The following is a 23,259-nucleotide window of genomic DNA, read 5'->3' on the forward strand; positions in this document are numbered from 1 at the left end:
GGCCGGGACGGGGCGGTGCGGCCCGACCCGGCTCGGGGCGGGGCTCCACTGCGCGCCGGCCATTGGGGCCTGCGAGCAGCCGGGGGGAGGCTGCGGGGTCAGAGGGGGAGGGTGGGGGAAGGCTTTGCTCGGTGCACACGGCGCTGGCTGTCACCTGGCGCGGGGCTGCAGGTAGGTCACGGGCGGGCGGCCCGAGGGGCCCGGCCCGGCGCCTCCCGCTCCGCCTGGTGCCGTCTCATGCCGAGGGGCGGCCGCTGAGCCCCGCAGGCCCGGCCCGGGTGGGAGGCGGTTGCTATGGAGACGTGCTGCGCCCTCTTCCCGCTGCGGCGGTCGGGCCTCCCCGGCCCTTCCCGCCCCCTCCCCGCCACGGCCGGCTCGCCCGCCGTCCGCACCGGTGCCACTCCCTCTCCCCATCCTGCCCTCCCTGCTCCCCTTATCCACACCGCCCCCCCACACCCGCTCCTCGGGCGGCCCTTCACCAGGCCCGGCTCCCGCACCCCTTTCCTCGTCCTCCCCTTCCTTCTCCGGGGCTCCCCCCACACTATACCCATCTCATTTTGTCTTCCTGTTTCTTTAGATCCTACCAAAGCTAGACCTTCCCTCCCCAAACTGCTGGACAGCCCCGGCTGGTCGGTGAGCATCTGCTACCCCGCAGTAGGTTGGGCAGAGCGGAGAGTGGAGTCACGGTGGTGCTTGCTCGGGGCGAGTGCTCCAGGCAGAGTAGAGTCCAAACCCCCAAGAAGAAGCTTTAGAGTGAGTCAACACGCTCTTACATCAGCAGACAGCTCATCTGATCCCTGACTTTTTGCAAGACAGGCTGGGTTTTTCAGGAAAGCTCAGCTCCCTTTTAGCTCCCTGAGGGCTGTGTGCACAGAGGCGTGCAGACAGCTGCACACTCTCCACCAGAAGGCCAAATGGGCCAGCCTTGGTCCAGAAGCTGTATAGCCATGTTAGCACAACATGGTGCCTAATTCACTGAGCCTCAGCATAGCTTTTTTTCCCCTTGATGCCTAAATGGCAGCTGAACTCTTCTAACAATCTGACCCTTTTAAAATAGAAGGTAATAAAGGGTGGAGTTTGTTCAGCATGCTGAGCTCCAGCTCTGGGGATGGTCCAAGTGGCAGCTGGAGCAATTTCTTTCACTGTTTTCATAAAATATTTTAATGTACCCAATTTAAAAGCAAATAAATTGTTTTCACCACAAGATGCAGTCCTCCTCCTGGCCATTTGCACATTTATTCATATATTGTATGGCTCAGAAATCCACCCAGGTCCCAGAACACCATTAAATTTCTAAGGCCTGATGCTGAGATGGACAGAATACTTGCAAGTCTTGTTCCTGTCTGTGGGGACTGGGCTTTAAATCTCCCCAAATCAATACTTTAAACAGCTGAGACTTCTGCAATTGTGTTGATGGGAACATTAAAATCTGTTTCAAAGGATGATGCTGCAATCCTGCAAATTTAAGCTGATTGGGTTTTTTTGTTGGATGTGGTGTTTTTTTTAATAGTTTATGAAGCAAGCAATATAAGAAACAGGTTTTACAACTTGCTTTAAATATAAGTAAGCTTACTTCTCCTTTCACCCATGTCTTCCTTCAGGCTGTTTTATTGCTTTCTGATAAAATCTGTAAAAATAGGAATTGTATATGTTTTTCCCTTCTTAAAGTTTCAGGTGCAAATGTCTAAGCGCGTGCTTTTACAAATCTCCTGTTTCTCTTGTATGTTTGAGTACTAAAGACAGACCTGTCTTACTTCAAACCCAATTGACGGTTTTGCCTGACCTCAAGGTTTTATTTGTGGCACTAACTGGGCACCTTCATAACAGTCTTAGAGACTGTTGAAAAGACAGGCCAGACTGGGCCTTTGAACTTTGGCAACTGAACTCAGAGCTATGAAGTTCGGAGGAAGTTTGGGATAAATTAGTGGGGCAAAGGGTGAAAACACATGTTAACCGCTGCCCGTTCTGCACAGTGTCCTCTGCATGAGACTTGTTCTGTCAGTCCTGTACCTATCATTACTACCATGTTCATACACAATAAACACAAACATACATGTTGTGCTTTAGTCCTCCTACCTATAGCTCAGCAAGACTGAACCAGCGTAGTATTTGGATAGGAGACCTTCCAGGAGAGTTCACTTGCTGTAGGAAATAGCGTTCACTTACTAAGTAATATTTTTCCAATACTGAAGTCAGTCTTGTGTCTTCTGGTCCTGGGGATGATGAGCTGTAGAAATTCCAGCTTTGGATGGAATAAAAGCAAGTTCTTGAGCATTTTTGGTCATGGTGGAGCTTTTGGCAATTTACTGCAGAGTAGGAGAGTATCCTGGCCGAATTCCAACCTGGGTGATTACATTCAGCTGACTGAAAATGAGCAGTGGCAATTGCTGCCTTTCACTGTTGGGCAAAGTGATTTCCACACATGGGCTTAAATTTGTAAAGTGACTTAGGGTAAAGCAGAATGAAAAGGACTTACAGAAATGTCCCTTTAACACTCATAGCTTATTCTTGAAGGCCTTGTGAGTCTTATCAGTCTGCTGTCACATTCCTCTAAATGCCAGTGATCCAGCTGCTGGGGCATTGCTTGGAATGGCTGTACCACATCACAGGATGGTCTTCAGAACAGTGGTGCTTTTTATAATGCACATACACATTCCCACACATCAAGCAAGGAAACAAACAGAATGGCAGAAAAAGAAATAATAAAAGAACATTCAAAGTTTTCTTTGTTAGAAATTAAAATACTGTGACAGTGCCGTTCAGGCTGATCCGTGGTTGGTGTTTTGTTTTCAAAAAGGCTAAGTTATCCTTGGATTCAAAAAGGTAGAGAAGCACTGATGTAAGATATAGAAGGCAACATGGAAATGTATCTCCTGTTATATATGTACCCCAATGTATAACAATTTTTTTCTCTCCCTGACTTTTCCTACTTTATTTTGTACCCAGATTTTCTTGCTCCTGTCTGAAATATGCCTTATAACTTTACAAGTTTTCAGAAGACCACTGTGTTTCACTGGGATAGGAATATTGCATCTGCTTCATAGCAGGAGGATGTTATATGTATTACAGCTTAATTCTGTTCTACTTTAAACCTAGATAAAGAATGAAGACTGTCTGTACCATTTTGATTACCTCTTCTAGGGTTCAAAGAGAGAACCATTTCCCCTGACCTTCATTTGCTAATGCATCAGCTTGATCTAACTGGTATACAGTTGCTGTTAAACAAAAATTCCGATAGGAAGAACCACCTCAATGTCCAAAATTCCTTTGCCCCTGCTGGTATCGGTGGCTCTCTGTAACCATCTAAAAGCCGAACTACACAAAGTCACGAGAGCTGTTCACGAGAAGCTTGTATATGAATGGACAATGCTGACATCCTCTTGAGAGATGAGACGAAGGACCCTTCACAATGACAGCTCTGCAAGTTCCAAATATGAGAGTCGTGCATATGGAGTTTCATGCTTTGTCTCAAGAGTGATCTTCGTTCTTGTTAAGCTCATTTCACCTCTTGTCACAAGTTTTGCTTTTGGGATTTAGACCATCATTAGCCACGGAACTCCTGTGTAAATCACCTTTTTCTTTTTTTCCCCTGTTTTACACAAAAGACTGTTAATGGGACTGTTAGTGGAATAAGCAAAGCCAATATTCACAGGGTTTAACGTTGTACCAGTAGCACCTTTTGCCCCAGAATGCCTTACAAACACCATACAGCATGCATGTCCCAGTGTACAACTTGTCATGAAATTTCTGTTCACTTAGGCACCACCTTAGTTTCCCAAGCTGACTTTTAGGGACATTACAGCACATAGCATCTCATACAATAAGTCAGATGCCACCCAGAGGTGCCTTTCAGGTCTGAGAGTTTTCTCCGTGAATGTATTCAGAGCTAAAGAGACCATGCGTGCATCCTGCGGGTTGATGCCATCCACCTAACGGGAGCATCCTGAAGTGACTGAGGGAATGGCAGAAGGAGGGCACGCTGGCGCTCCTCCTGTCCGACTGTGGGTGCGACGCGTAGGTGTTTACTGCGATGAGCACCGCAAAACGTGGCTTGTGGCTGCGGAAGAGGCAAGTGTCCTTTGAGCTTCCCAGTGATTGTAGCTTTGCTATTGCAGGTGCCTCTACTGCATTGCCAGTAACTGCCTGCTCTTTTTGTTACTTTCCCCCAGGAGGAAGGTATGCTGAGGGCTCGGATCCAAAGAGTTCAGGTTCCCCTGGGTGAGGCGCTGCGACCCAGCCAGCTCCCCCCATCCCGGCTGCCTCATATGTGGCAGCTGTCCCAGGGTGAGCAGTACAGGGATAGTAACTCTCGCGTTTGGGAGATAGAGCACCATCTCATGGTAAGGATGGTGGCAACAATAGACCATAGTCATGCCTGTTTGTGAAGTCATTTGAGATCCTTGAGGGACGGCAAAGGACTGTTATTTTGTTGAAGTCCATTAGCTCAGCCACAGTAACTGTAGACGTATTGAACTTTTCCTTGTCGCTTACAGCTTGGTGGTGTTGAAGAACTGCTGCTTAAACTCGTGCCTGGTGATTAATCTGGTATGTGTAGACATTACCCCTGCTTTGTACTATGCTCTGTTTATTCCCAGTCATTCTTTAATATGAATTTTTGTCTTTCAGGAGCAGTGGTTCTAGGAAGATGTCACTGTATATTTTGTACAATAAATTATTCTCTCTCCACTGAAATGCAGCCACCTCTGAGGTGGAAGCAGTTAAACAACACACAGCAACATCACACAAGAGTTTAGGACAGGCAGTGAAGAGGAGTAGTGTCCAAGTGAAACATCAGGGGAAGTTCTAGGTAGGCAGAATGTAATTGCCCCAAGTGGAGTTTGGCCAGGATGCTGGAAATAATGCCCTAGCAATATTGAAAAGTGCCGTGGGCTCGTGAACTATCAGAAATTTGAAAGGCAGCCCCTCCCTAGCTTTGGGCAGGGGCAGGAGATGAACTGTGGCTCAGAGAGAGCTCAAGTCCCACCACCGCTTTCGGTAACAGCGGTGCTTTCCTGTAGAGGTCTCCCATCCAACTACTAGTACCACCAGTTTTTGCTTGTCTTTTGATCTTTCACAGAAGATCTCAGTTACAGGTGTCACAGCTGCAGAAAGTCAAATTAAGTGTCTGAAATCCTGCTTTCTAGGGATTTGAACGAGATGGAGCTGTCCTCCAGTCTGGTTTTATGGCAGGGGGGGATTTCCAAGAGAACAACAAAAAAAAAAAGCCCTCCTTGTTGTCTTTATGGGACATACACAACTAAGTTGTTTTGTTTGGTTGTTTTTTTAAATGCCCCCTCCAGCTGCAGTTATATGACTAACACCAAATCCTTGGTTGTGTAGAGCTCACAGAGGGCTGTTACATAAATACATGTTGTAGTATAAGGTCTAGAGACACGGAACTTGTAAAAATTAGTCAGCCATGTTAATTTGAATCTTTGCTGGAATCTTTGTGCATCCAAGTGGAAAAGGACACATTTTGATGAGAGAAAAGAAAAAGGCCTTCAAGCCTAGCAACATAAAACTTTCCGTATTCATTGTCCACATTATCATCCTTGAGCCAGACATAGAGAACACTTGAGTGTGTTGGCAGGCATCTGCAAGCAGCAGTAGATGTTTTCTGAACTGTCTGAGGGAGGGAAATTGGGAGCTCTTTGAAGTCTTGGCTTTAAGACGTGTCTTGCCCCCCCCCATCCCCTGAAAAGCACATTGTCTCTACAGTAACATTTTCCTATCATTTTAGTTCTCTGAACATGTCCCAGAAGGATCCCTGCCAGAAACAAGCCTGTGAAATACAGAAATGCTTGCAAGGTACCAAGTGTCATTTTGTCTTTTTGGTGTCTTGATTTTTGGTGGAACTTAATTCTTTTAACTTAACCCTGTTCTCCTTTCACCTTGAGAAGAAGAAAGCAAGCACATTAGCATCACCTGATTGCAAAGCAACCAAAATTATCATTTCTGTTTTTAATAGAATTCCCTTGTGCTTGATTGTAAATAACGAGACACCATTAGTACAAAACGGAGCGTTTGTAACAGTAATGTTGTGCTTATTTCAGAGTGTTCTCCATGCTGGTAGTGAGATCCCATCTGTAGTCTTGGGACTCGGCTGTAGGCGGGGAGAGCTAGACATTATAATAAGCTCTCTTACAGAGTGGGTAGTGAGTGGATTGTATGAGAAGACTGCAGAGCTTCTAGCTCCAGGGGTATTTTAAGAGCAGGTCAGGCAGATGTCTGTCAGGGTTAGGTATATGTGATCTGGCCTCAAGGTATAAGTTGGTCTCCATCTGGAGACCTTTAACAGCTGTTTTATATTAACTTAGCTAAGTATTTGTAGGGGTGAGGGAGATTATGTGATAATGTGTTTTGGGAGCCTGAGTTGGGGAGAGCAGGCTTGTTACTTGCAGAGGACCATATGTTTTAAAAATTTTGGTGGCTTCTTGGAAAAGCATTTGCCTTATGGAATGAATGAGAGAAAACATTCCTCTGTGCCAAGGCAGCTCAGCCATATGTGAAAGACTTCTTCCTAACTCACCTGGTGGAGCCCTTAACCAGCATGCTCTGAGCTTCACATGAAAATAACTCATGGTGTTAGTCCAGGGACGATAAGGCAGGAGGCTGGCAATGCCACAACTAAAATTAGCCAGGCCAGTTCCACAGCAACTCATTTGTGCCTTTAATTTATTTGCAGACTACAGGCAGGTTAGCTAAAATATAGCAGGGAGGGAGGGGGGTTTCCGCTGGGGAAGTAGAGGGGTGGCTTTGCAGGCTGCAGCAAACATAGTGATTGCAATCTGTGTAGGTAACGCACCAACTCCGGTGGCTGGGGAGGAGCATAGGAGGAAAAGCATCTGGGAAAAAGTAGGGAAAGGCAACAGTCAGTTATTGGTAGATGTCTGTCTTTCCCAGGATTGTTTTTTGGAAGCTGTGTTCAGCTCAAAGCAAGGGCTCAAACCACCCCCTCTACATGTCCCCAACATTTGTCTAGATATTACCTTTTACTGTCTTCATGGTTTGGAGCATTCTCACATGAAGGGCTGCCTTCTCCCCCCATAGTAACTGCACTTAAAAGCTAATGTTTGACCCTGTTTTGGTCCCATCTGTGACAACGTTCTTTCTTTTTATAACATTCTTGGAGGTTATTCCAAGTGTTTTACCTGTGTAGGTTTGTGTACATATCTGATTTGAATGGTTAAGTGTTAGCAAAGAAGCTCTTTGAGTCTGCTACATACACACTCCACTGTCCACCGCTTCTCTAGCTATCATTTCGGAGTGCTGTTGTTGTTCACATATTACTGTGCTGTGGAGTTGTCTGAGTTGCACAGATGAAGCAGCTGACTTGACAGACAGCAAAGCAATTTTTCCCTGTAACAATTAATGCAATAGAGGATGTATACAGAGCCTTAGCTGACAAATAAGCAGAGACAGTGTACAGAGTGCAGAGGATGGAGGGCAGAAGCAGGACCTTTGGGAGATGCTGGCTTTTCAAAAGCTGGTTTTGGAGTGGGTCATTGTTCCAAAAAGATCTTGCCTGCTTCCTCTGTGAGACTGAATGCCCACTGTAAATCTTTCGTGTTTTGCTATCCATTATATGACTAACTGTTGTGCTTTTCAGGAATGCATCCCTGACAGATAGCAGGGTGTGCCTGTATGTAGATGTGGTTTTAGAAAGAAACCTGTACAGGCAGAGGAACAGTTAGGAGAGCCTTGGAGCACTCATCGTCAGCAGGTTATAGCAGAGAGAGATTAGCTCTCCTCTCCAAGGGCCTGCCATGCCTCCTAGACTTCCAGCTTGCACAAAGCAGTAACGTCACCATAACCTTTTTCTCAGGGGTGACCTATGTGCTTGTGTTACAGGTCACAATGGAATTCATATTATGAATTATTATGGAATTCATAGCCCAACGATCAGAGCAGGCTGGCTTGCTCATTAACCAGAAGCCGTTCACTGCTGCTTTCTGGGCTCTCCAGTGGGTGCTGTGTTTGTCTCACATTGGGTTGCTGTTGCCTCTTTTAGTCTTTTAAAAATCAGTGGCGGGGGGGGGAGAGGGTGAGCGCAGCTGTGTAGTGGTTGCATAGCTTATCCAAGGCAGAGCGGGTAGCTTTGCACACCCTGCGCTTACAGGCAGACAGGCAGGTAGTTATTAATTCAAGCCACAGATTCAGTCTGCTCACGTGCCCGCAGGGCTTCTCTCCGAGACCCTCATGGCCAGCCCTGCAAAGCACTGTGGGCTTCGTCACCTCAGCCAGCAAAGCACGAGGGCAGGAAGGATGCTGGACAAATCACCTCTGTCCTGCAGTGCCTGAACCTGCCGGTGCAGTGAAATCTCTCTGGGCCTGAAACAAAGGCAATACCTGAAAGTACAGAGGCAAAAACCCTGGAAGTACAGAGGTGGGCATAGCTGTGCTGTGCACAAAGATGTGAGTCCAGTCATCCCAGGTCAGACTCGGAGCTCATTTAGCCCCATGTCCCAGCTCTGGCAGTGTCCAAGAGGAGAAGCCTTTGAAGCAAAATGATAGGAGGTGAAGTAACAGTTGTGTGGCTAAGGGACCTCCTGAGCCAGAGGTGGGACCTTTGTCTGGAAGGTGGTTGTGTCACTGGCTCTGTGCAGTTGGGATTCAGCTGATGGCGTCTGGCTAAGCATTCTTGCTAGTGTGCTGCCTGCTTTGGTTATGCTGCAAAGCTACAGCCTGCCCACAACAGGCTACCGGTAGGAGGTTGGCAGTGATACTCCTCACCCCTTCCTTTTATAAACCCCACAGTGCTGAAGGGTGCACATGTCCCTGTTTATACCAAGTCCTCTTTGGATGCTCTTATATTTACACTCAGCTGTAAACCTTATCGTGACATGGCAGCTAGGTTGAAGACCATGGATGACAAGATCCAGCTTAAAAGCACACAGGCTGAAGAAAGTAAGGATTGAAAGGCAGCAATAAGGGAAACCTCATTCTTACTGCAGTGAGATGTGATAGCTACAAAACTGGGGGACTGAAGATGCTCCCATCCACAACAGCAAGGCTGCCTTTGCATGGCTTTAGATAGCTGAAACTAAAGAGAGGTTTTTGTAGAGCAGAGATAGTGATGAAATACCTTTAAGCAGCTCTTGCTTTTCAGAGAAACATGCTGCCCAGCAGCTGAAGGGATGGACTAGATGTGTCCCCTCCAGGGACGAAACCTCTTCCCCTCTGCAGACTTAGTGTCTCCTTCTTATTTTCCAGTGAACAACTACATGGAGTCTAAGTGTGAAACCGTGCTTCAGGAAATGCGGAAGTGCTGTGCCCGGTACCCCAAGGGCAGATCCATCTGTTGTTCAGGGTTTGAGAAAGAAGAAAGAGAGAGAGAAAAGTTCAAGGCGACTTCAGAAGGAATTCCCCCACCACCTCAGTAACACAATGCAGCTCCAGCAGGTGCCGGAGCACGGACTCACCTGCAGAGTTCATGTGTGTTTTTTCAAGTCTTCTTTAGACTTTCAGGAAAGCCAGATCGCTCCTAGAACACACCACCCGGCACACCAAAAAGTATAACGCAGTACCAACAGATGGCCTGGTTAACAGACTTTATTTTCTGTACCAAAACATCATCTACATTGTCTTTGCATTGCACCTGTGTCTGTGAAAAGTCAACTTGATGTTTTTAGAATGCTTACCTTACTCTAATCCATCCTTGCTCTCAAAACGGAGAACTGGAACCAAGTTATTCTGGCTTCTGGAGCGAGAGGTACAGGAAATAACCTCAGAAGATTGAGTGAGTTTAAGCGTGACACATTTAACAAGCCCATCTTGACACGGCAAAGGTATTGCTGCCATCATGCAGTAGTTCCAGACAACATTTGCCTGTCCAGTGGTTCAAGCTCAAGAATGGGAATCAGGTCTTGTTCAGGATTGTTCCTAGGTCTTGCATAGATCACGAGTGACTACAAGTCGCTTTGCCTAAGTGCCTCACTTTCCCACTGGACAGACTTTTGGTTACTTTATATTTGAATTGCCTACACGCTGCTATTTGCATGACAAAGATGTTACAGGAACATTATTTCAGGGATTGCTACAGGAATAGGATTTTTTTTTAAAAAGCAATATTCATTTGAAAGATCTGACTGTTGATATAAAATTTATAAATTTATGTATAATTGAACACCTTTAAGCAATATGTTATGAACCCAGCTAGTTCAACCTGCTGGTACCCAGAGGCCTGTCACAAAGCCCTGGGCTAGATCCAAGAACTGATTTAGGTGCTGCTTACTGAACAAGCAGTTATAGGCACTTGCTTTCAACACAGCATTCCAGACTCACTCACAAGCTGGCTGTGTCTGGACCCCAGTGAGAGGGGGGCTGTGTCTGGACCCCAGCTTTCAGAAGCTCTCACCTGTGCAGCAGAATTTCCTGTGACCTGTAGGAAGAGCTCGGTAGACAGGTTCCTGCATCACCCTTCAGAGCTGCCTAAGTCTCTCCGTCCCCTGTAGCAGGAGTCCAGGCACCTCAGTGGGTGCCAAGTCCATTACAGGGCCTAGGCACCTAAATATCAGACTTCGAACCCACTAGGCCCCTAACTCTGTCATTAGATCTAGCCGTAAAGGACTTTTGTGCTGTGATCAAATACAACTTACTTATGAAATACAGCTTCTATAAACAGACCACTGTAGTCTAGGCACAATAGTTGAGTGTATTGAAGCCTAGAAGAGCAAACCATCTGTATTCACTGCTCTGAAATACCATGATACAAAATAAATGACTGGAACAAATTGTAGTCTCAGTTTGGTTGTTTATTGAGAATACAACATAGCTGCAAGCTGGGCAGCTTGGCTGCCATTCACAGTCCAAAGCTACATATGATATCACCATATTTAAATAGAAGCTGCTTGATATTTTTATAACTGGGGCTCAAGATCAGAATAATTCAGGGCTAGCCTTCTGCTCCCGCCCCCCTCCTCCCACAAAAACCCTTCAGACAAAACAGGGGGTTTAGTATTCTTGAAAAGTAGGGGAAAGTGATGACAGTGTTGTGAAGCAGCTCAAACACTTGACAAGTAGCTCATTTTTCCCTTTTGCCCTGTCTGAGCAGGAGCAGTGGAAAGTAAGTCACTAGTAGATGATTAAAAAAAATTTAGGCTTTTGTTGCACCTATTAAAAAGAAAAGCCTCATTTCCATTCCCATTTCTACTCGGGTGGAACAAACTTGCTCAGCAGTGAGGCTCTGAAGCCAGGCTGGCAGCAGAATCACCTCCTGCCCCAGAAACATCCCACCTTTTGGGAACATTGGTGATTGGTGCCAGGATCATCAAGGAGAGGGATTTATTAAGGCAGCCCATGGTTACCTGCAGAGAAGAGGGAAGGCTGGTGGCCTCATGCTACCAGACTGGCTGTAACTGCTCCCATGAGTCAAACGCAACACACAGAGTTAAGACAAAACCACACTGGTTCCCAAGAATTCAACAGACCTCACACAAAGAAGCTATTAGAGCAAAAATGTTTAATAAAATATCACTTCAACATGCATTTACATACAATATATAAAAACACTTTAAAACCCTAGTGTGTTTTAAACCGTCTCATACTGGAACAGATGCCAGAAGTTGTTGAAACAAGACCAAAAGGAGCAGGGGTGGGGAGGGGGGAAACACCTCATCTTGGCACCTGCAACAATGAAAACACATCCCCACAGAGGTTGATTCAGCATCAAAGCCTCCAGTGTGGGCCCACAGCATCAAACGGTGCCAGCCACAAGCCTGCGACTGGCACAGCAGAAGTATTTGCCAGATCCTGATGTCCTTGTCCAGTCCCTGCCTGCATTCACATCAAACTCAACATGAATTTGTCACTTGTTTCCCCTTCCAGCAGCAATTGAGACGTTTTAGCTCCCTCTCTGGGCCATTTCTCTCCGTAACAGCAAGTCCGGACCCTGCAGAGCAGAACCCAGTACACACTTCCCTGGGGCTGGGCAGAAATAGTGACTTATTTGAGCCTGAAAAACATTCCTAGGTCTGTTAATGATTTACTTTGAGCTTTGTCGTTCAAGCAAGCTTTGTGGAGATTAGTGCATCTCAGAAGAAGTTGTGTTATGCAGCACACCAGGCAGAAGGGCAGCAACACTGTTTTCCTACAGGAACAAGAGACACCCTGCAATAAAAATGTATCAGTTCATGCACCTTCAGCCCTGCAGGGTTCCTACCAAAAAAAAAAAAAAAAAACACCCCACACAAAAAACCCCACCACCATCATCTGTCACTCCACTCCCAAGCACCAATTTACTGAAGACCTATTTACTGCTCCCATCACTCCTGCAGTCCTGGATGGCTTTTAGAAAGACCATCATTAAAAGGACATGAGCCCAGCTGCTCCTTCATTCTCCTTGGCCATGTAAGGCAGGACAGGAACAAAGATACCAATTTCTGTTTCCTGATTACCTGCAGCCTCTTTTCAGATCCTGAAGGTGAGAAAACCTCAGCTAAATCAATGTGTTGCTACACTGACACTTCAATCAACAGAGCAGAAATAAAATTAACAACTGCAAGTGCTCATCCCAAAACATCTGGTGGAAGAACCAACCATTCCAGCTCTTCCAGCAGCTCTCAGGGGAATATCCCCACTTCTAGCCATACTGAGAGCAGCAGCAGATGATCAGAAAGGCATTACACAGCACTGGAGATGGGGTGCAGCCACTGAGCGAGGTGCTGCATCCCGATCACCCGTGCGTGTCATCATTCCCTAGCATGTTTCCCATTGAAGGATGTACTGACTTTCACATAAAAAAACCATTTTTGGCAAAAACTCCTACATGTACCTGCTGGTGGACACCACCCCACTGTCATACAAGTCCCCACACTCTGGAACGCAGTAATGCCAGCCCAGCATAGCCAATGCAGAACACCTCTAAGGGATTTTTTTTTTCGTAATTTTCTCTTGTAGGTTAGAGTTCTGCTCTGCCCACAGCTGCACTGGGACAGACTGTCCAAAAACAGCTGAGCTCCACATCTGGGCTGCCTCATCGCCTGCAGGAGAAGGGCTGCAGCTGATGGAATTAAGCAAGCAGCTTTTTTTATGGAAATGGTAAACACAAAGAAGGAAGGAACATAACCAAGGAGTAAAGTATGGAAATGAGCCACTCCCACAAGAGCACAACCTGTTTTTTTCAACAGTTTTGTCATTTCAGTTGCCTGCAGAGACCGGGGAACTGGAGTCTGTGCTCTGCAGAGGCAGATAAAGGACTACACTCCAGATTTCACCCCCCTCACCACTCCAGTAGAGCTGGCAACAGGGACCCTAGACCAGTACAATGTACCCTAAACAGGGATGTATTTCCTGTCTACAATCCCATCCCACGTGATTACAGCTCTAAGAACATCACCAACGCCAAAGTGGCCAGAGAAGGTCATGGTAGACCTAGAAATACCAGTCTGAGGCCCAAGATGATTTACAGTAAGTGGCACAGCTGAAACGCACGCTGCCTGCACCAGCTAGCCTGTGACAAGAACGCTGGAAGCCTGCCCACCACAAGAGAGCGCCTCAGCACATTTCAAAGGCTGAGCAGTCAGCTAGCAAGCAAGCAAGGCACTCTACTGTGCAGCAAGCTTGGTGACTTTCAGAACACATGATGAGGAAAGGGCCTGGAGAGTCACCCACGGTGCTCAGTTTCCATCAGCAGTGCCAGTGCTGCAATTCCAGTAAGGGGTATAAATAATAGCAGAGGAGAAGCCAAACAGCCATCTACGTGCAGTGCAATGGCAGGGGGATGGCAGGAGAACCCCCAGCACCACATATAGCATGAACTTGCTCCTTATCCACCTGCCCTGGACACAGCCCAGGCTGTCCCCTGACACTTCCGCATCCATCCCAGGACAGCCAAGCACATTTTGTATTGCACACACCATCTCTGTGCAGAGGGAAGCACAGGCTTTCCAGGTACTGGGGCAGAAAAAGTGCAAGCTAAGTAGCAGTGAACAGCTGACAGCTGTTGTACACATATACTGGCAGACAAATGTACATGTAACAGCCCTGAGCACCTGGGAAGAAGTTCATTTAAGAGATTTCTCTGCCACTACACGTTTATGAGGCTGCAACTCAGAAAATTTGGGACTGGACATATTTGTTGTGGAAAGGAATCACAATGATACACCAGGAATCATAAGCTTTCACACCGATCCCAGCACCCTAACAGCCCAGACAGAGGAAAAAGTTGGAAATCAGAAGCAGCGTTGTAAGAAATAAGGGCTGGAACCTGGGAGCAGAAGGGACTGAGCCTGTCGGCAACATCCTTTGACTTCTAAGTGAGAGAGAACAGCAGTAGAAGAGGGCAGCGGAGGCTGGGCATGAAGGGAGAGTGGAGCACAGTTTCTAGGACGCCATTCCAAGTAGGAATCCTCCAGCAAACCCTCCAGTCAGGATAATATTCTTCTTCAGAAATATGATCACCTAAGCAGGGGAGAGAAGAGCCAACAGTGTTGAACAACAGCAGGTCATCCACCCACCCTCCCCATAAGAAGACATCCCTCAGGCAGTTCTCCAAGGTGAGTGATGCTCGGAGAGAGGTCACTGCTCAGGTCTGGGAAAGTATCCTACCTAATGACCTCCCCTCCCTAATCTCCCTGCTGCATATACAGTTCCTGAACTGATCCAGTCCCAGTGTAGCCCGGATCCTCCAAGAGCCGCAGTCCGAGCCCACATACCCCAGGGCTTTCTCACAACCAGCACAGTCAGTCTGACAGAAGGGGCTGCTGACTGCGCACGCCAGGCCAGGGTACAGCAGAGTCCAGGGTAATCAGGCCATTCTTCTGCCAGATCTGCTTAGCTTTTCTTGTCACACTGAAAAGACACTTCTCCCTACAACCCCAGCATGTTTTCTCCTAACCCCAAGGAATTTTCAGCAACACATGGCGAGCTGGTGTCATGCCTAGAAGCCACCCTGGCTGTCCAAATATGCATAGATAGCTTCGCCATCTCTCCAGTTTTGCTGTCATGCAAGCATTCCCTCCTTTTATTTGCACAATGGAAGATCCATAACAGCCCAGGGGTCAATCCTGTTTTCTTCTGTCCTTCCAGCTAAGCACCTGCACACACCCTGGGAGAGTTCTCTCACCTCATCCACTCTGCTTTTCACTTCTGGAGACATTTTGTTACCACTTCTGTGAAATTTCAGCTGCTGCTTGGCTTTGTTCACGTCCTGTTCTACTAGCTTCCAGTCCACTTTGATGTATCCCGTGTGGTTTGCAATCTAGAGTTTTGAGGGGTGGAAAGAAAGTTCCTGGAGTAAAGTCCTGCGTGACCATGGCTAAACAGACCCCCTTGCCCACCCACCTTCTCTGACCACAGCCACCTCCCACACACTGGTCCAGTGGGCTGAGAGGATGAGCTCACTAGCTTAAAAATTGAACAAAGGACCACCCCTGTAGCTGTATTAACTGTCCTGCAACATCTGTCTCCCACAGTAATCCCCTAACAGCAAGGCAGCTTAGCCCGTTCCAGCCTCTATTCTCTAATGTAAAGCTGGCATCACCTCCCCCTCACAACTGCCACATATATTGTTGGGACTCTCTGCAGCTCTCCTGCTGCTGTGGGTGGACACAGCTATTAATAGCCTGTTCCTCTCTAAATATTTTATCTGGTCAGGATGATTCAGCAGTGAAACTCTCCCTGCTCAGAGGAAGCTTTTGGCTTTCAGCAGAACAAGCAGAGCCAGAAGAGCAGGGAGAACGAGTCACACACGAGACAGCACCTGAGAAGCAAACAAATAAGACTGCTGAGCGAGGCCTGAGAGCTCTTCTGCCTCCTGCAGGATATACGCGCTAGATGTCCACATCCGAACAGTGCCAGAGTTCTTGGAAACCAGGAGAAATGGTTGAGGACAGAGAGATCTCCATTTCTCTCCTCTTCCCCAATGCTTTAGAGAGCCCCATCTGCGCTGGCCTGACTCCTCAGGTAGCCAGGTTGACAGGAAGCAATCACAGACATGGACAAATCCCTCTTGACATCCAGGGCTGTTCCTCCACAGGCACCATTTCCACAGGCATAGGACTAAGTACAGTAGCCAGTTCTGACCAGACAGCCCTGCAGCAGCTGCGCGGTTTGCTGCAGCTGAAGGCTGCCTCCTGCTTCACTCATGTGCCCCTGCAGTAACAGCCCTCACGTGCCTTTGGCCCGGCCTTTGTTAGCAGACCCTAAGTGGAGACAGCACTTTTTGGCAATCCTTAGGTTTACACACACTGATCCTGGTTTGCTGCTGCATCTGTGTACCCTGGGGAACACGTGCCCTTGACATCCATGGCCACACAGAGCTCCTAGCAGAGCGGGGAACGTCCCAACAGGTAATGATCACTAGACAGCCCTTCATCCCCACCAGCACAGTTCTTGGAAAGCTTGGCCCACTGTTCATACACACCTGAAGTAGGAAAAAGCCACCTCCCACCGCTGTCGCTGCCAGCTTTCCAACCTTCTGGAAGATGAATCCAGTACACCTACAAATCAACCAGGATCCAGTCAGGAGAATGAGATACCAAACACACACTCCTCAGCATGCTTCCCACAGGCAAGGCTGCCTTTGGCAGTAATTACCCAAGACTCGGAGACAGCCTGACAAACAGCAGAAGAAACCCACATGCAACCAGAGAGAAAGAATTTGTGCCCAGCCAGAAGTGATGCTTTATAGCTTTTTACTTCTCTATCGCATTTCAGCCTTTTGCAGTTTTGATTCTTACATCTTCAACGTCAACCTTCTCCCAAAAGAGTAATCGGAAACATGTGAATTCACCAAAATCAACAAGTGATTTTAGCTTTTATTTTTTTTAACTGGTATCATCTCTGAAGGGAAACTAGGCAGCACATCTGCTGCTGCTCCATGATAGAGCATGGGGAGAAGATCACAAGGCAAGCTTCTTTGTTGCCCAAACAACTGCTTACTTTTTCTTTTCATTTCTCAGAAGAGAAAAATGCTGAAACAAGCAGACAGCAGTGGTCTAGAGCTATAGTGGTCTCCAAACCGGGTTACACACTCTCAACGTGAAAGACATGACTGCAGCTGCCAGAACTCAAGCAAGCGCCACCCCATTGCTCAGTCACGCAGCAAAGTGTATCACCCAAAACAGACTTTACTTTGACCGGTTTCCTTATCAACATTGCAAAACAACACAGCAACCCGCTCTTACCCTTTTCTGAATACACACACTTAGTGAAGATACAAGAGAGAGGCAGCCAGTTCATATTTTTATCAGAAAATTAAGATCTGTCATACACTTTTAAATGGTTACCCCTGTGCCAGATGAAGAAGACAGGCACAGCAAGAAGCAAAGCACTGTGATTACACCAAGTTTTCAACTCAATGTTGCTCTGGGAATGAAGTTGCAAACAGAGCCACAAGCCACCAGCCCCAACACTTGCTACAAGCGACACGAAATCCCAGGAACCATGCCCACAGGTGCAACAAGCAACCTCCACAGGAATTTTTTGTGTAGCTGCCTGAAGCACATCCACCTTCAGGGGAGAGGGTATTGTTCCAAGAGGCTCATATTTGCCTGTCCTAAATTCAAAACCACCACTTTATGCCAGAAGTTAAAAAGAATTATCTCACCTGAAAAATTAAAGTCTGATGCCATTTTCTTCCCTAGGAGGTAGTCTCAGTTCTTCAGCTCCACGTGAGAGGCAGCTTTTAAGACCTCCCACAGTTCAGCAGAGCATGCCAGGGCACAGTGGGCTGAGCAAGCTGGACACTTGCCTTCTCTGAAAGGCTGCCAGATGACCACCCTGCACCTGTCAGCATATTCCCAAAAGCCCGGCTAGTGCCCACAGGCATCCTGCCTGCCACAAGCAGCAACAGCAATCCCAGCACATCTTACCATCCCGTGACCCCTCCGATCACCAGCTGCGTGGCCACATTGTATTTCTCAGCGCTCGACCCCGAGCTGGGGGCGAAGACCTTGCGCCACCAGGGCTTGTTCTTGGTGTATTCTGCCAGGTCCAGCACGTTGAACGAGTCCTCCTTCACACCTGCAGGCACCTGGAGAGGCTCAGTGCCGGGACTGCTGCCCCACAGTCCCCTGCCAGCTGCCCAGGGCCTCCCCAGGGACACAGGACGCCCGCCTAGTCACACAGCCCACGGGGCCCGGCACTCCCCCCGGGCCTTTGGGAAACCCCAGGCCCCACGCCCTCCCCCGCGGGCCCCAGACCCCCTCGGACCCCGTCTCCGGAACCCCTCACCCCCCTCGGTGCTCCCGCATGTCATGCCCCTGAGGAAGGGCCGCGGGCTGAGGAGCCCTGTCCCGGGAGCCGCCCCCAGAGCGTCCTGCTGCGGTTCGGGCCGTCAGGCGGCGCCAGCAAACGGCTCCGCGCAGGGCATGGGCCCCGCTCTCCGCCGGGGGGGCCGAGCTGGGGGCAGCCGGGGACCCCGCCACCAGGGCCGGAGGAGCGTGAGGACCTGACCCCGACCCCGACCCCGACCCCGACCCCGACCCCGACCCCGACCCCGACCCCGACCCCGGCCCCGGCCCCGGCCCACCTCCGCCCGGCACTGCCATGGCGCCGCTGGGCTCCGCTCACCACCACCGCAGGCACGTGACCACGCTGCGCAGGCGCGCGACCACAGCCTCACATGGCTGCAGCCCGACACGCCCCCGGCGCGTTATTGAGCGAAAGAACGCGCTGGGGGGGGGCGGGAATGTAGCGGCGGCGCGCGCACGGAGAGCCTGGGCACGCGCGTGGGCTTGCACCGGCCGTGGCCGTGGCCGTGGCCGTGGCCGTGGCCGTGGCGGTGCCTGCGGCCGTGCCTGCGCCTGCGCCTGCGCCTGCGCCTGTGGGCGGGCGGTGGCCGCGGCTCTGAGCCTCCCAAAGAGCCTCCCCTCTGCTGCTGCAAGAGCATCGCCTGCCCAGGTGTGGCTCCACGGGTCCCCCTCAGCCCCCACGTCCCTGGTGCCGTGGGTGGCTCTGCCGTGGGGTCTCCCAGGAAGACCGGCTCAGGTACAGAGCATCAGCGCAGCACAAGGGGCCTGTGGCGTCCAGGGGAGGGACGAAGGGGGCTCCAAGGGTATCTTAAACACCTCCTAAAGCCCATGGTGGTTTGCTCCCTCTGACACCGGAGGCTCTTGCTCAGCTGTGAGCCGTCACTCCGCAGAAATGGCACCTTTTGCCATTTGCTTAAAACAAACACAGCCTTCCTGGGCAGCTCAGCGCCCTGGCACGTGGGCCAGGACTTCTTTTCCCGTGTTGGGTCACACAGAGGAGCGGGGCAAGTGCGTGGTGGAGCCGGGGACCTCGGGCATGTTGGAAGCAGTGTGGAGGGTCTGCTGTGCTGCGTCCCTGAGCCAGTTTGGGCAGCCCAGGCATGCTGCCTGGCAGGAACATGTTTTATTGTCTCCCCTGAAACAATGATCCCTCCAATTTCTGAGCCGCTCACTTGAACTCCTGCAGAACAAAAGCTACATACTTCCCACCTGGGGACACGGCTGCCCAGGGAGTAGCAAAGCTGGAAAACCTGAGACACAGCAGGCAAAAAAAAAAAAAAAGAGATCCTCCCAGAGAGATTGTAAGCAAAGGAGGAGTGGGCTTGGCACTCCTGTGGGGTTAACGGAAACCGGTGCGTGAGCAGGAGCACAGGTGGCGCAGGCCGGGTGTGGGAACAGACAATGTTCTGGGAACCAACGGCAGCATTCTGCTGTGGTGACCGGGACATCCCTCTCTCAAACAGCCCAGCACCTCCTTCCCCCTTGCAAGCAGGCGGGGACGTGTCGGGAGTCGCAGCAGCATTGCACGTGTTTCCTGCACTGCCTTGATTAGGGGGAACCGGCTGCAGCAGTGTGTGCACACCCAAACCAAAGTGGTGGGACAGCGCTTCCCCAGGGACTGAGGCATGATGTCTTGTACACACGCCCGTGGGGGCTGGTGGCTGCTGACTGTAGCAGTTTTGGCCCTTGAGATTCAGCCATCTGAGGTGCCAGGCAAGGCACAGCTGGAGGGATGGGCACTGTGAGGGTGCAGGAGGAGAGAAGCTGGGTGTCCATCCCAGTGCCCAGCCCTTGAGCCCCAAGGACCCTGTAGACAGGATGCTCCAAAGGTCTTTTGCTCTCATAACAACCCAGAGAAGGAGAATGCGCCCCACAAGGGTTTATTTACTCTCTGGAAACTGGAAAGCTCCCGCATTTGCTCTCCTGGACAGCTGAAGTCCCATGGCATTGCTCAGGATCCGGGCTCCCCTCTGCCCCTACCATGGTCCCAGAGAGCCTCGGTTGTCCTGTCCCCCGCAGACCAGAGTGCAGCTCCTGCAGGTGCAGTGTGGTCACCCTTTGGTGACCCAGTAATCAGATGTAGCTGTTAGCGAGACTGTCAGACAGATCCTACACCGACTACTGAGCAGCCAAGAGCACCATATCTCTGCTGGGTGTCTGCCTTGGCTCTAGGCAGGGCTGGCAGTGAGCAGAGCAGCTTCCCCTGGGAAAAGAAGATGTGGTGGCCAGGGAGGGGATGGCCAAAGGGCAGGGATGGCTGGGGGCAAGTGGGTGCCTGGCGGCAGCATTTCATCTTGCAAATCCCATCTGAACACTGGTGTCAGGTGGTCTCCTGCATGTCCAGTAAGTGGCAGGCTCCCATCCCCATGCCTTGAGGCCAAGCACGGTTCCTCTTGTGCCTCCTCCCCGGTGCCAGCTCGGGGGTCCCCAGTACTCGTGGTCCCAGGGCCACCTGCTGGCCTGAGCATCTGCAGCATGGCCCCATCTTTCCTGGTGCACATGCACCACCACCGGGGGCGGGCGCTTGGCTTCCTCACGCAGTGGGGAAGGAGATGGGCTGACAGGGGGCCAGGAGGGGCTGGAGGGCTGGGGGCTTATGTGCAGTGGGGTCAGGCCCAGCTTGGTACAAAGGGCAGCACAGGGGCCAGCGGGCACAGCAGCAGAGCCCAGCGCTAGCACCTCAGCACCCCACAGCCACTGGGGCTCCCTGCAAGGCACCTTCCTAGCGAGCAGCCCTGTTCAGCTCAGGAGACGCATGCACAAAAAGCCGTTCCCTGTCTCAAAGGCTTCCCCTCCCTCCTGGCACCACCACCACGTCCCAGCCTGCGTGGCCGGGCTGAGCCACAGCTCGCCAGCCCATGCGGGCTTCCAGCAGCCATGCACGATCAGGGCGAGAGGTACCTGGCAATAATGCAGTCAGCAAAACCGTGGCCCCCCCGCCAAGTCCCCACTTGCAGAGCCCCTAGAAATGCTCTGGAAATGGACCCACGATGCCCCTCTGGGTGCCTCAGCAAGGCACCATACCTGGCCATCTCCGCCAGATGCCAGGGTCCCCCGTCGATAGGAAATGTGTCCCCGGTGCGCGGGGACCTGGAGGGCTGCAGTGTCCTGGGGCTCCCAAGCTGCTACTCTGGTGGCTCAGTGTGATGTGGCCCCGATGCTGCTCGCCTCATGGCCCCGGCCATGCGGTGCTTTGCCGAGGCTGCCACCGTGTCGCTGCTTTTAGTACGACGAGAAGCAACGTCTGAATTCCCCTTCCCCCGCTGGGACATCCGCACTGGTGTCACGCAGCCGCGCAGGGACAGCCCCGGCTTGGCGGCTGGCCGGGGGCACGCTGCAGCTTGCAGAAAGGAAATTTGCAGCTCAGCCCTGTCAAAGCAAGAGCACGGGGATTTTCAGCGGGGTTTCTCTCTCTGCTGCCGTCTCTCTCTCTCTTTTCTCATTTTCTGGAAATGAAACAAACTCGGGCTCCAGCCCTTCATGCCACTCGGTGTCTATGGGTGGGGGCGACAGCCCTTCTCCTTCACTCCACCCCGGCTGCCCTGGGGACTTTTCAGTGCAGGCCGGCTCTCCCCCAGCCTCCCCCACTTCCACACTGCAAAGGAAGGGGCTTTCTTCTCCCTCCTGCCAGCATCTGGGATTTCTGCCAGCCAGGTTTAGGGAACAGAAGGGCAGGCTGAGCAGCCTGGTGCCAGGCACAGTGGTGTGCTTAGAGCTGCAGCGAGCCCCTGGCTGCCCCTCAAGCCATCCCTCCTGCTGAGAAGCACTGATTTTGGACAGTGAATGGACACAGCCAGCCTGGAGCACAGCAAATGATACCAAGTGGCTTCTCAGGTGATACAGGCACTCTCTTTCTGACTTGCTGCTGACTTGCAGGTGACTGTGGGCAAGTCCTGCTTCTCCCTGCAGCAGTTTCCCCAGCTGTAAAAGGTGAATAATAATTCCTGGATGCACCATAATCTCCTCATTCAACTCTTGCCTGTTTTCTGCCCCTTTGGCCAGGATCCTGATCCATCTTCCCTGACAATCCCTCCATCTCACAAGTCTGCACCCTCTTCTGTCACTGCCTGGCCAGCAGGCACCCTGCCAGCCCCAAGGCCTGGGCTGGACATGTGGAGACAAGCCAAGCGCAGTGCAGGGACACCCACGCACTCTAGCTGTGACGGCATCCTCAGGCTCAGGCTGGGGCTCTGCCCCAGCAACAGGCACAGCCCAGGGCTGAGGGGCAGCTGGGTGGAGGGCTTCAGGCTGCATGGGAGCTTGCTACAGCTCCCTTCATCCAGTTCTTTCTTCTTGGCAATGGTGGAGAGAGGAGTTTTCTGGGACAGTGCTTCTCTTAAACAGCCATTCCCATGGAGCGCCATTAAATTCCTCTTGTTAAATTTAGCCCCTTTTCTGGCTCGCCAGGAACTCTGTCGGTGTGAGGATGCCAGGATCGAGCAGCACTGAGCACTGGGGGGACAGGTAAGGCAGGGCACCACCCTTCCCCACAGCCCCAAGCCATTTCTTGGGAGGTGCAGGGGAAGCTTTGCTGAATATGAGCAGCCCTGGGTGCTTGGGGCTTATTCCAGGAGTTTTTGCAGCAGCCAGGGTGTCTAAGGAGATGAGCTAAGCACAGTGCATGACAGACACCAAAAACAAGACACCTCTTGGGAATATGACCCCATCTCCAGGCTGACCCATCAGCAGCAACCCTCAAGGCAAGCCTGGGGGAGAGCAATTGCTCTGACCTTCATTTAGTCAGCTGGGGTAATTAGGTGACTTTTGAAGGATGTGTGTGCCTGGAGGCTGCTCTGGTTTTTCCCAGGCTGCTGTGACACTTGAGGCGCAAAGATCCTTTAGCAATAGCTGTGCAAAGCCAGCGGCCGTGGGTAGCATCCTCTGGCCAATGAGATCCCCTGAATGCTTGTCCTCCCCAGCTCCTGCAGGTGCAGCCCTTCGGGCACCCTGTGTCAGGAGCGCAGCCATTGTGCTCCCGCTGCCTGAATCATTCAGAGACGCCTCCAACGTGAGAAATGAGAGAGAAAGGAGAAATGCTCCGCTGACCCACTTACTGCAGAGAAAG

The 23,259-nt window shown here is 50.7% G+C and overlaps 2 protein-coding genes across 14 annotated transcripts; one reads left to right on the forward strand and one right to left on the reverse strand.

Annotated features, from left to right (window-relative positions):
* The first annotated feature begins 78 nt into the window (after nucleotides 1-78).
* LOC309595793 (cx9C motif-containing protein 4-like) lies at nucleotides 79-10,690 on the forward strand. Of its 12 annotated transcripts, XR_014229320.1 has the most exons (7): nucleotides 79-171; nucleotides 578-753; nucleotides 3,142-4,068; nucleotides 4,170-4,340; nucleotides 4,494-4,545; nucleotides 5,741-5,808; nucleotides 9,214-9,223. XR_014229320.1 is itself a non-coding variant. In XM_082323127.1 (6 exons), exons 3-5 carry the CDS (start codon nucleotides 3,961-3,963, stop codon nucleotides 4,539-4,541), a joined length of 327 nt encoding a protein of 108 aa, XP_082179253.1. In that variant the 5' UTR covers nucleotides 79-171; nucleotides 578-753; nucleotides 3,142-3,960; the 3' UTR covers nucleotides 4,542-4,545; nucleotides 4,627-5,702. The 12 variants fall into 12 exon arrangements, 9 of the variants coding, with proteins under 9 accessions (XP_082179253.1, XP_082179252.1, XP_082179250.1 ...); XM_082323127.1 differs by lacking the exons at nucleotides 5,741-5,808; nucleotides 9,214-9,223 and adding an exon at nucleotides 4,627-5,702; XM_082323126.1 differs by lacking the exons at nucleotides 5,741-5,808; nucleotides 9,214-9,223 and having other exon boundaries at nucleotides 3,097-4,068; nucleotides 4,494-5,702.
* A 754-nt stretch (nucleotides 10,691-11,444) lies between these two features.
* On the reverse strand, nucleotides 11,445-18,585 carry FUNDC2 (FUN14 domain containing 2). 2 transcript variants are annotated; one of them, XM_082323123.1, is made up of 5 exons: nucleotides 18,473-18,585; nucleotides 17,814-17,964; nucleotides 16,364-16,439; nucleotides 15,065-15,199; nucleotides 11,445-14,400 (listed from the first exon to the last, which is right to left on the reverse strand). In XM_082323123.1, exons 1-5 carry the CDS (start codon nucleotides 18,489-18,491, stop codon nucleotides 14,323-14,325), a joined length of 459 nt encoding a protein of 152 aa, XP_082179249.1. In that variant the 5' UTR covers nucleotides 18,492-18,585; the 3' UTR covers nucleotides 11,445-14,322. The 2 variants fall into 2 exon arrangements, with proteins under 2 accessions (XP_082179249.1, XP_082179248.1); XM_082323122.1 differs by having other exon boundaries at nucleotides 11,445-15,199.
* Nucleotides 18,586-23,259: the final 4,674 nt, after the last annotated feature.

Source organism: Platalea leucorodia (assembly GCF_965183815.1).
Source record: "Platalea leucorodia genome assembly, chromosome: 10".
NCBI lineage: Eukaryota > Metazoa > Chordata > Aves > Pelecaniformes > Threskiornithidae > Platalea > Platalea leucorodia.

Bases quoted from the DNA above. Each gene is read 5' to 3' on its own strand.
- LOC309595793 (XM_082323126.1), top strand. From the start codon at position 3,961: ATGGCAGAAGGAGGGCACGCTGGCGCTCCTCCTGTCCGACTGTGGGTG. The intron at 4,069-4,169 runs GCAAGTGTCCTT...ACTTTCCCCCAG, and splicing joins GGCTTGTGGCTGCGGAAGAG to GAGGAAGGTATGCTGAGGGC. The intron at 4,341-4,493 runs GTAAGGATGGTG...TGTCGCTTACAG, and splicing joins AGATAGAGCACCATCTCATG to CTTGGTGGTGTTGAAGAACT.
- FUNDC2 (XM_082323122.1), bottom strand. The intron at 16,440-17,813 runs GTAAGATGTGCT...GTTGATTTGTAG, and splicing joins ATCGGAGGGGTCACGGGATG to GTGTACTGGATTCATCTTCC. The intron at 15,200-16,363 runs GTGTGTATGAAC...TCAAAACTCTAG, and splicing joins GTGGCTTTTTCCTACTTCAG to ATTGCAAACCACACGGGATA.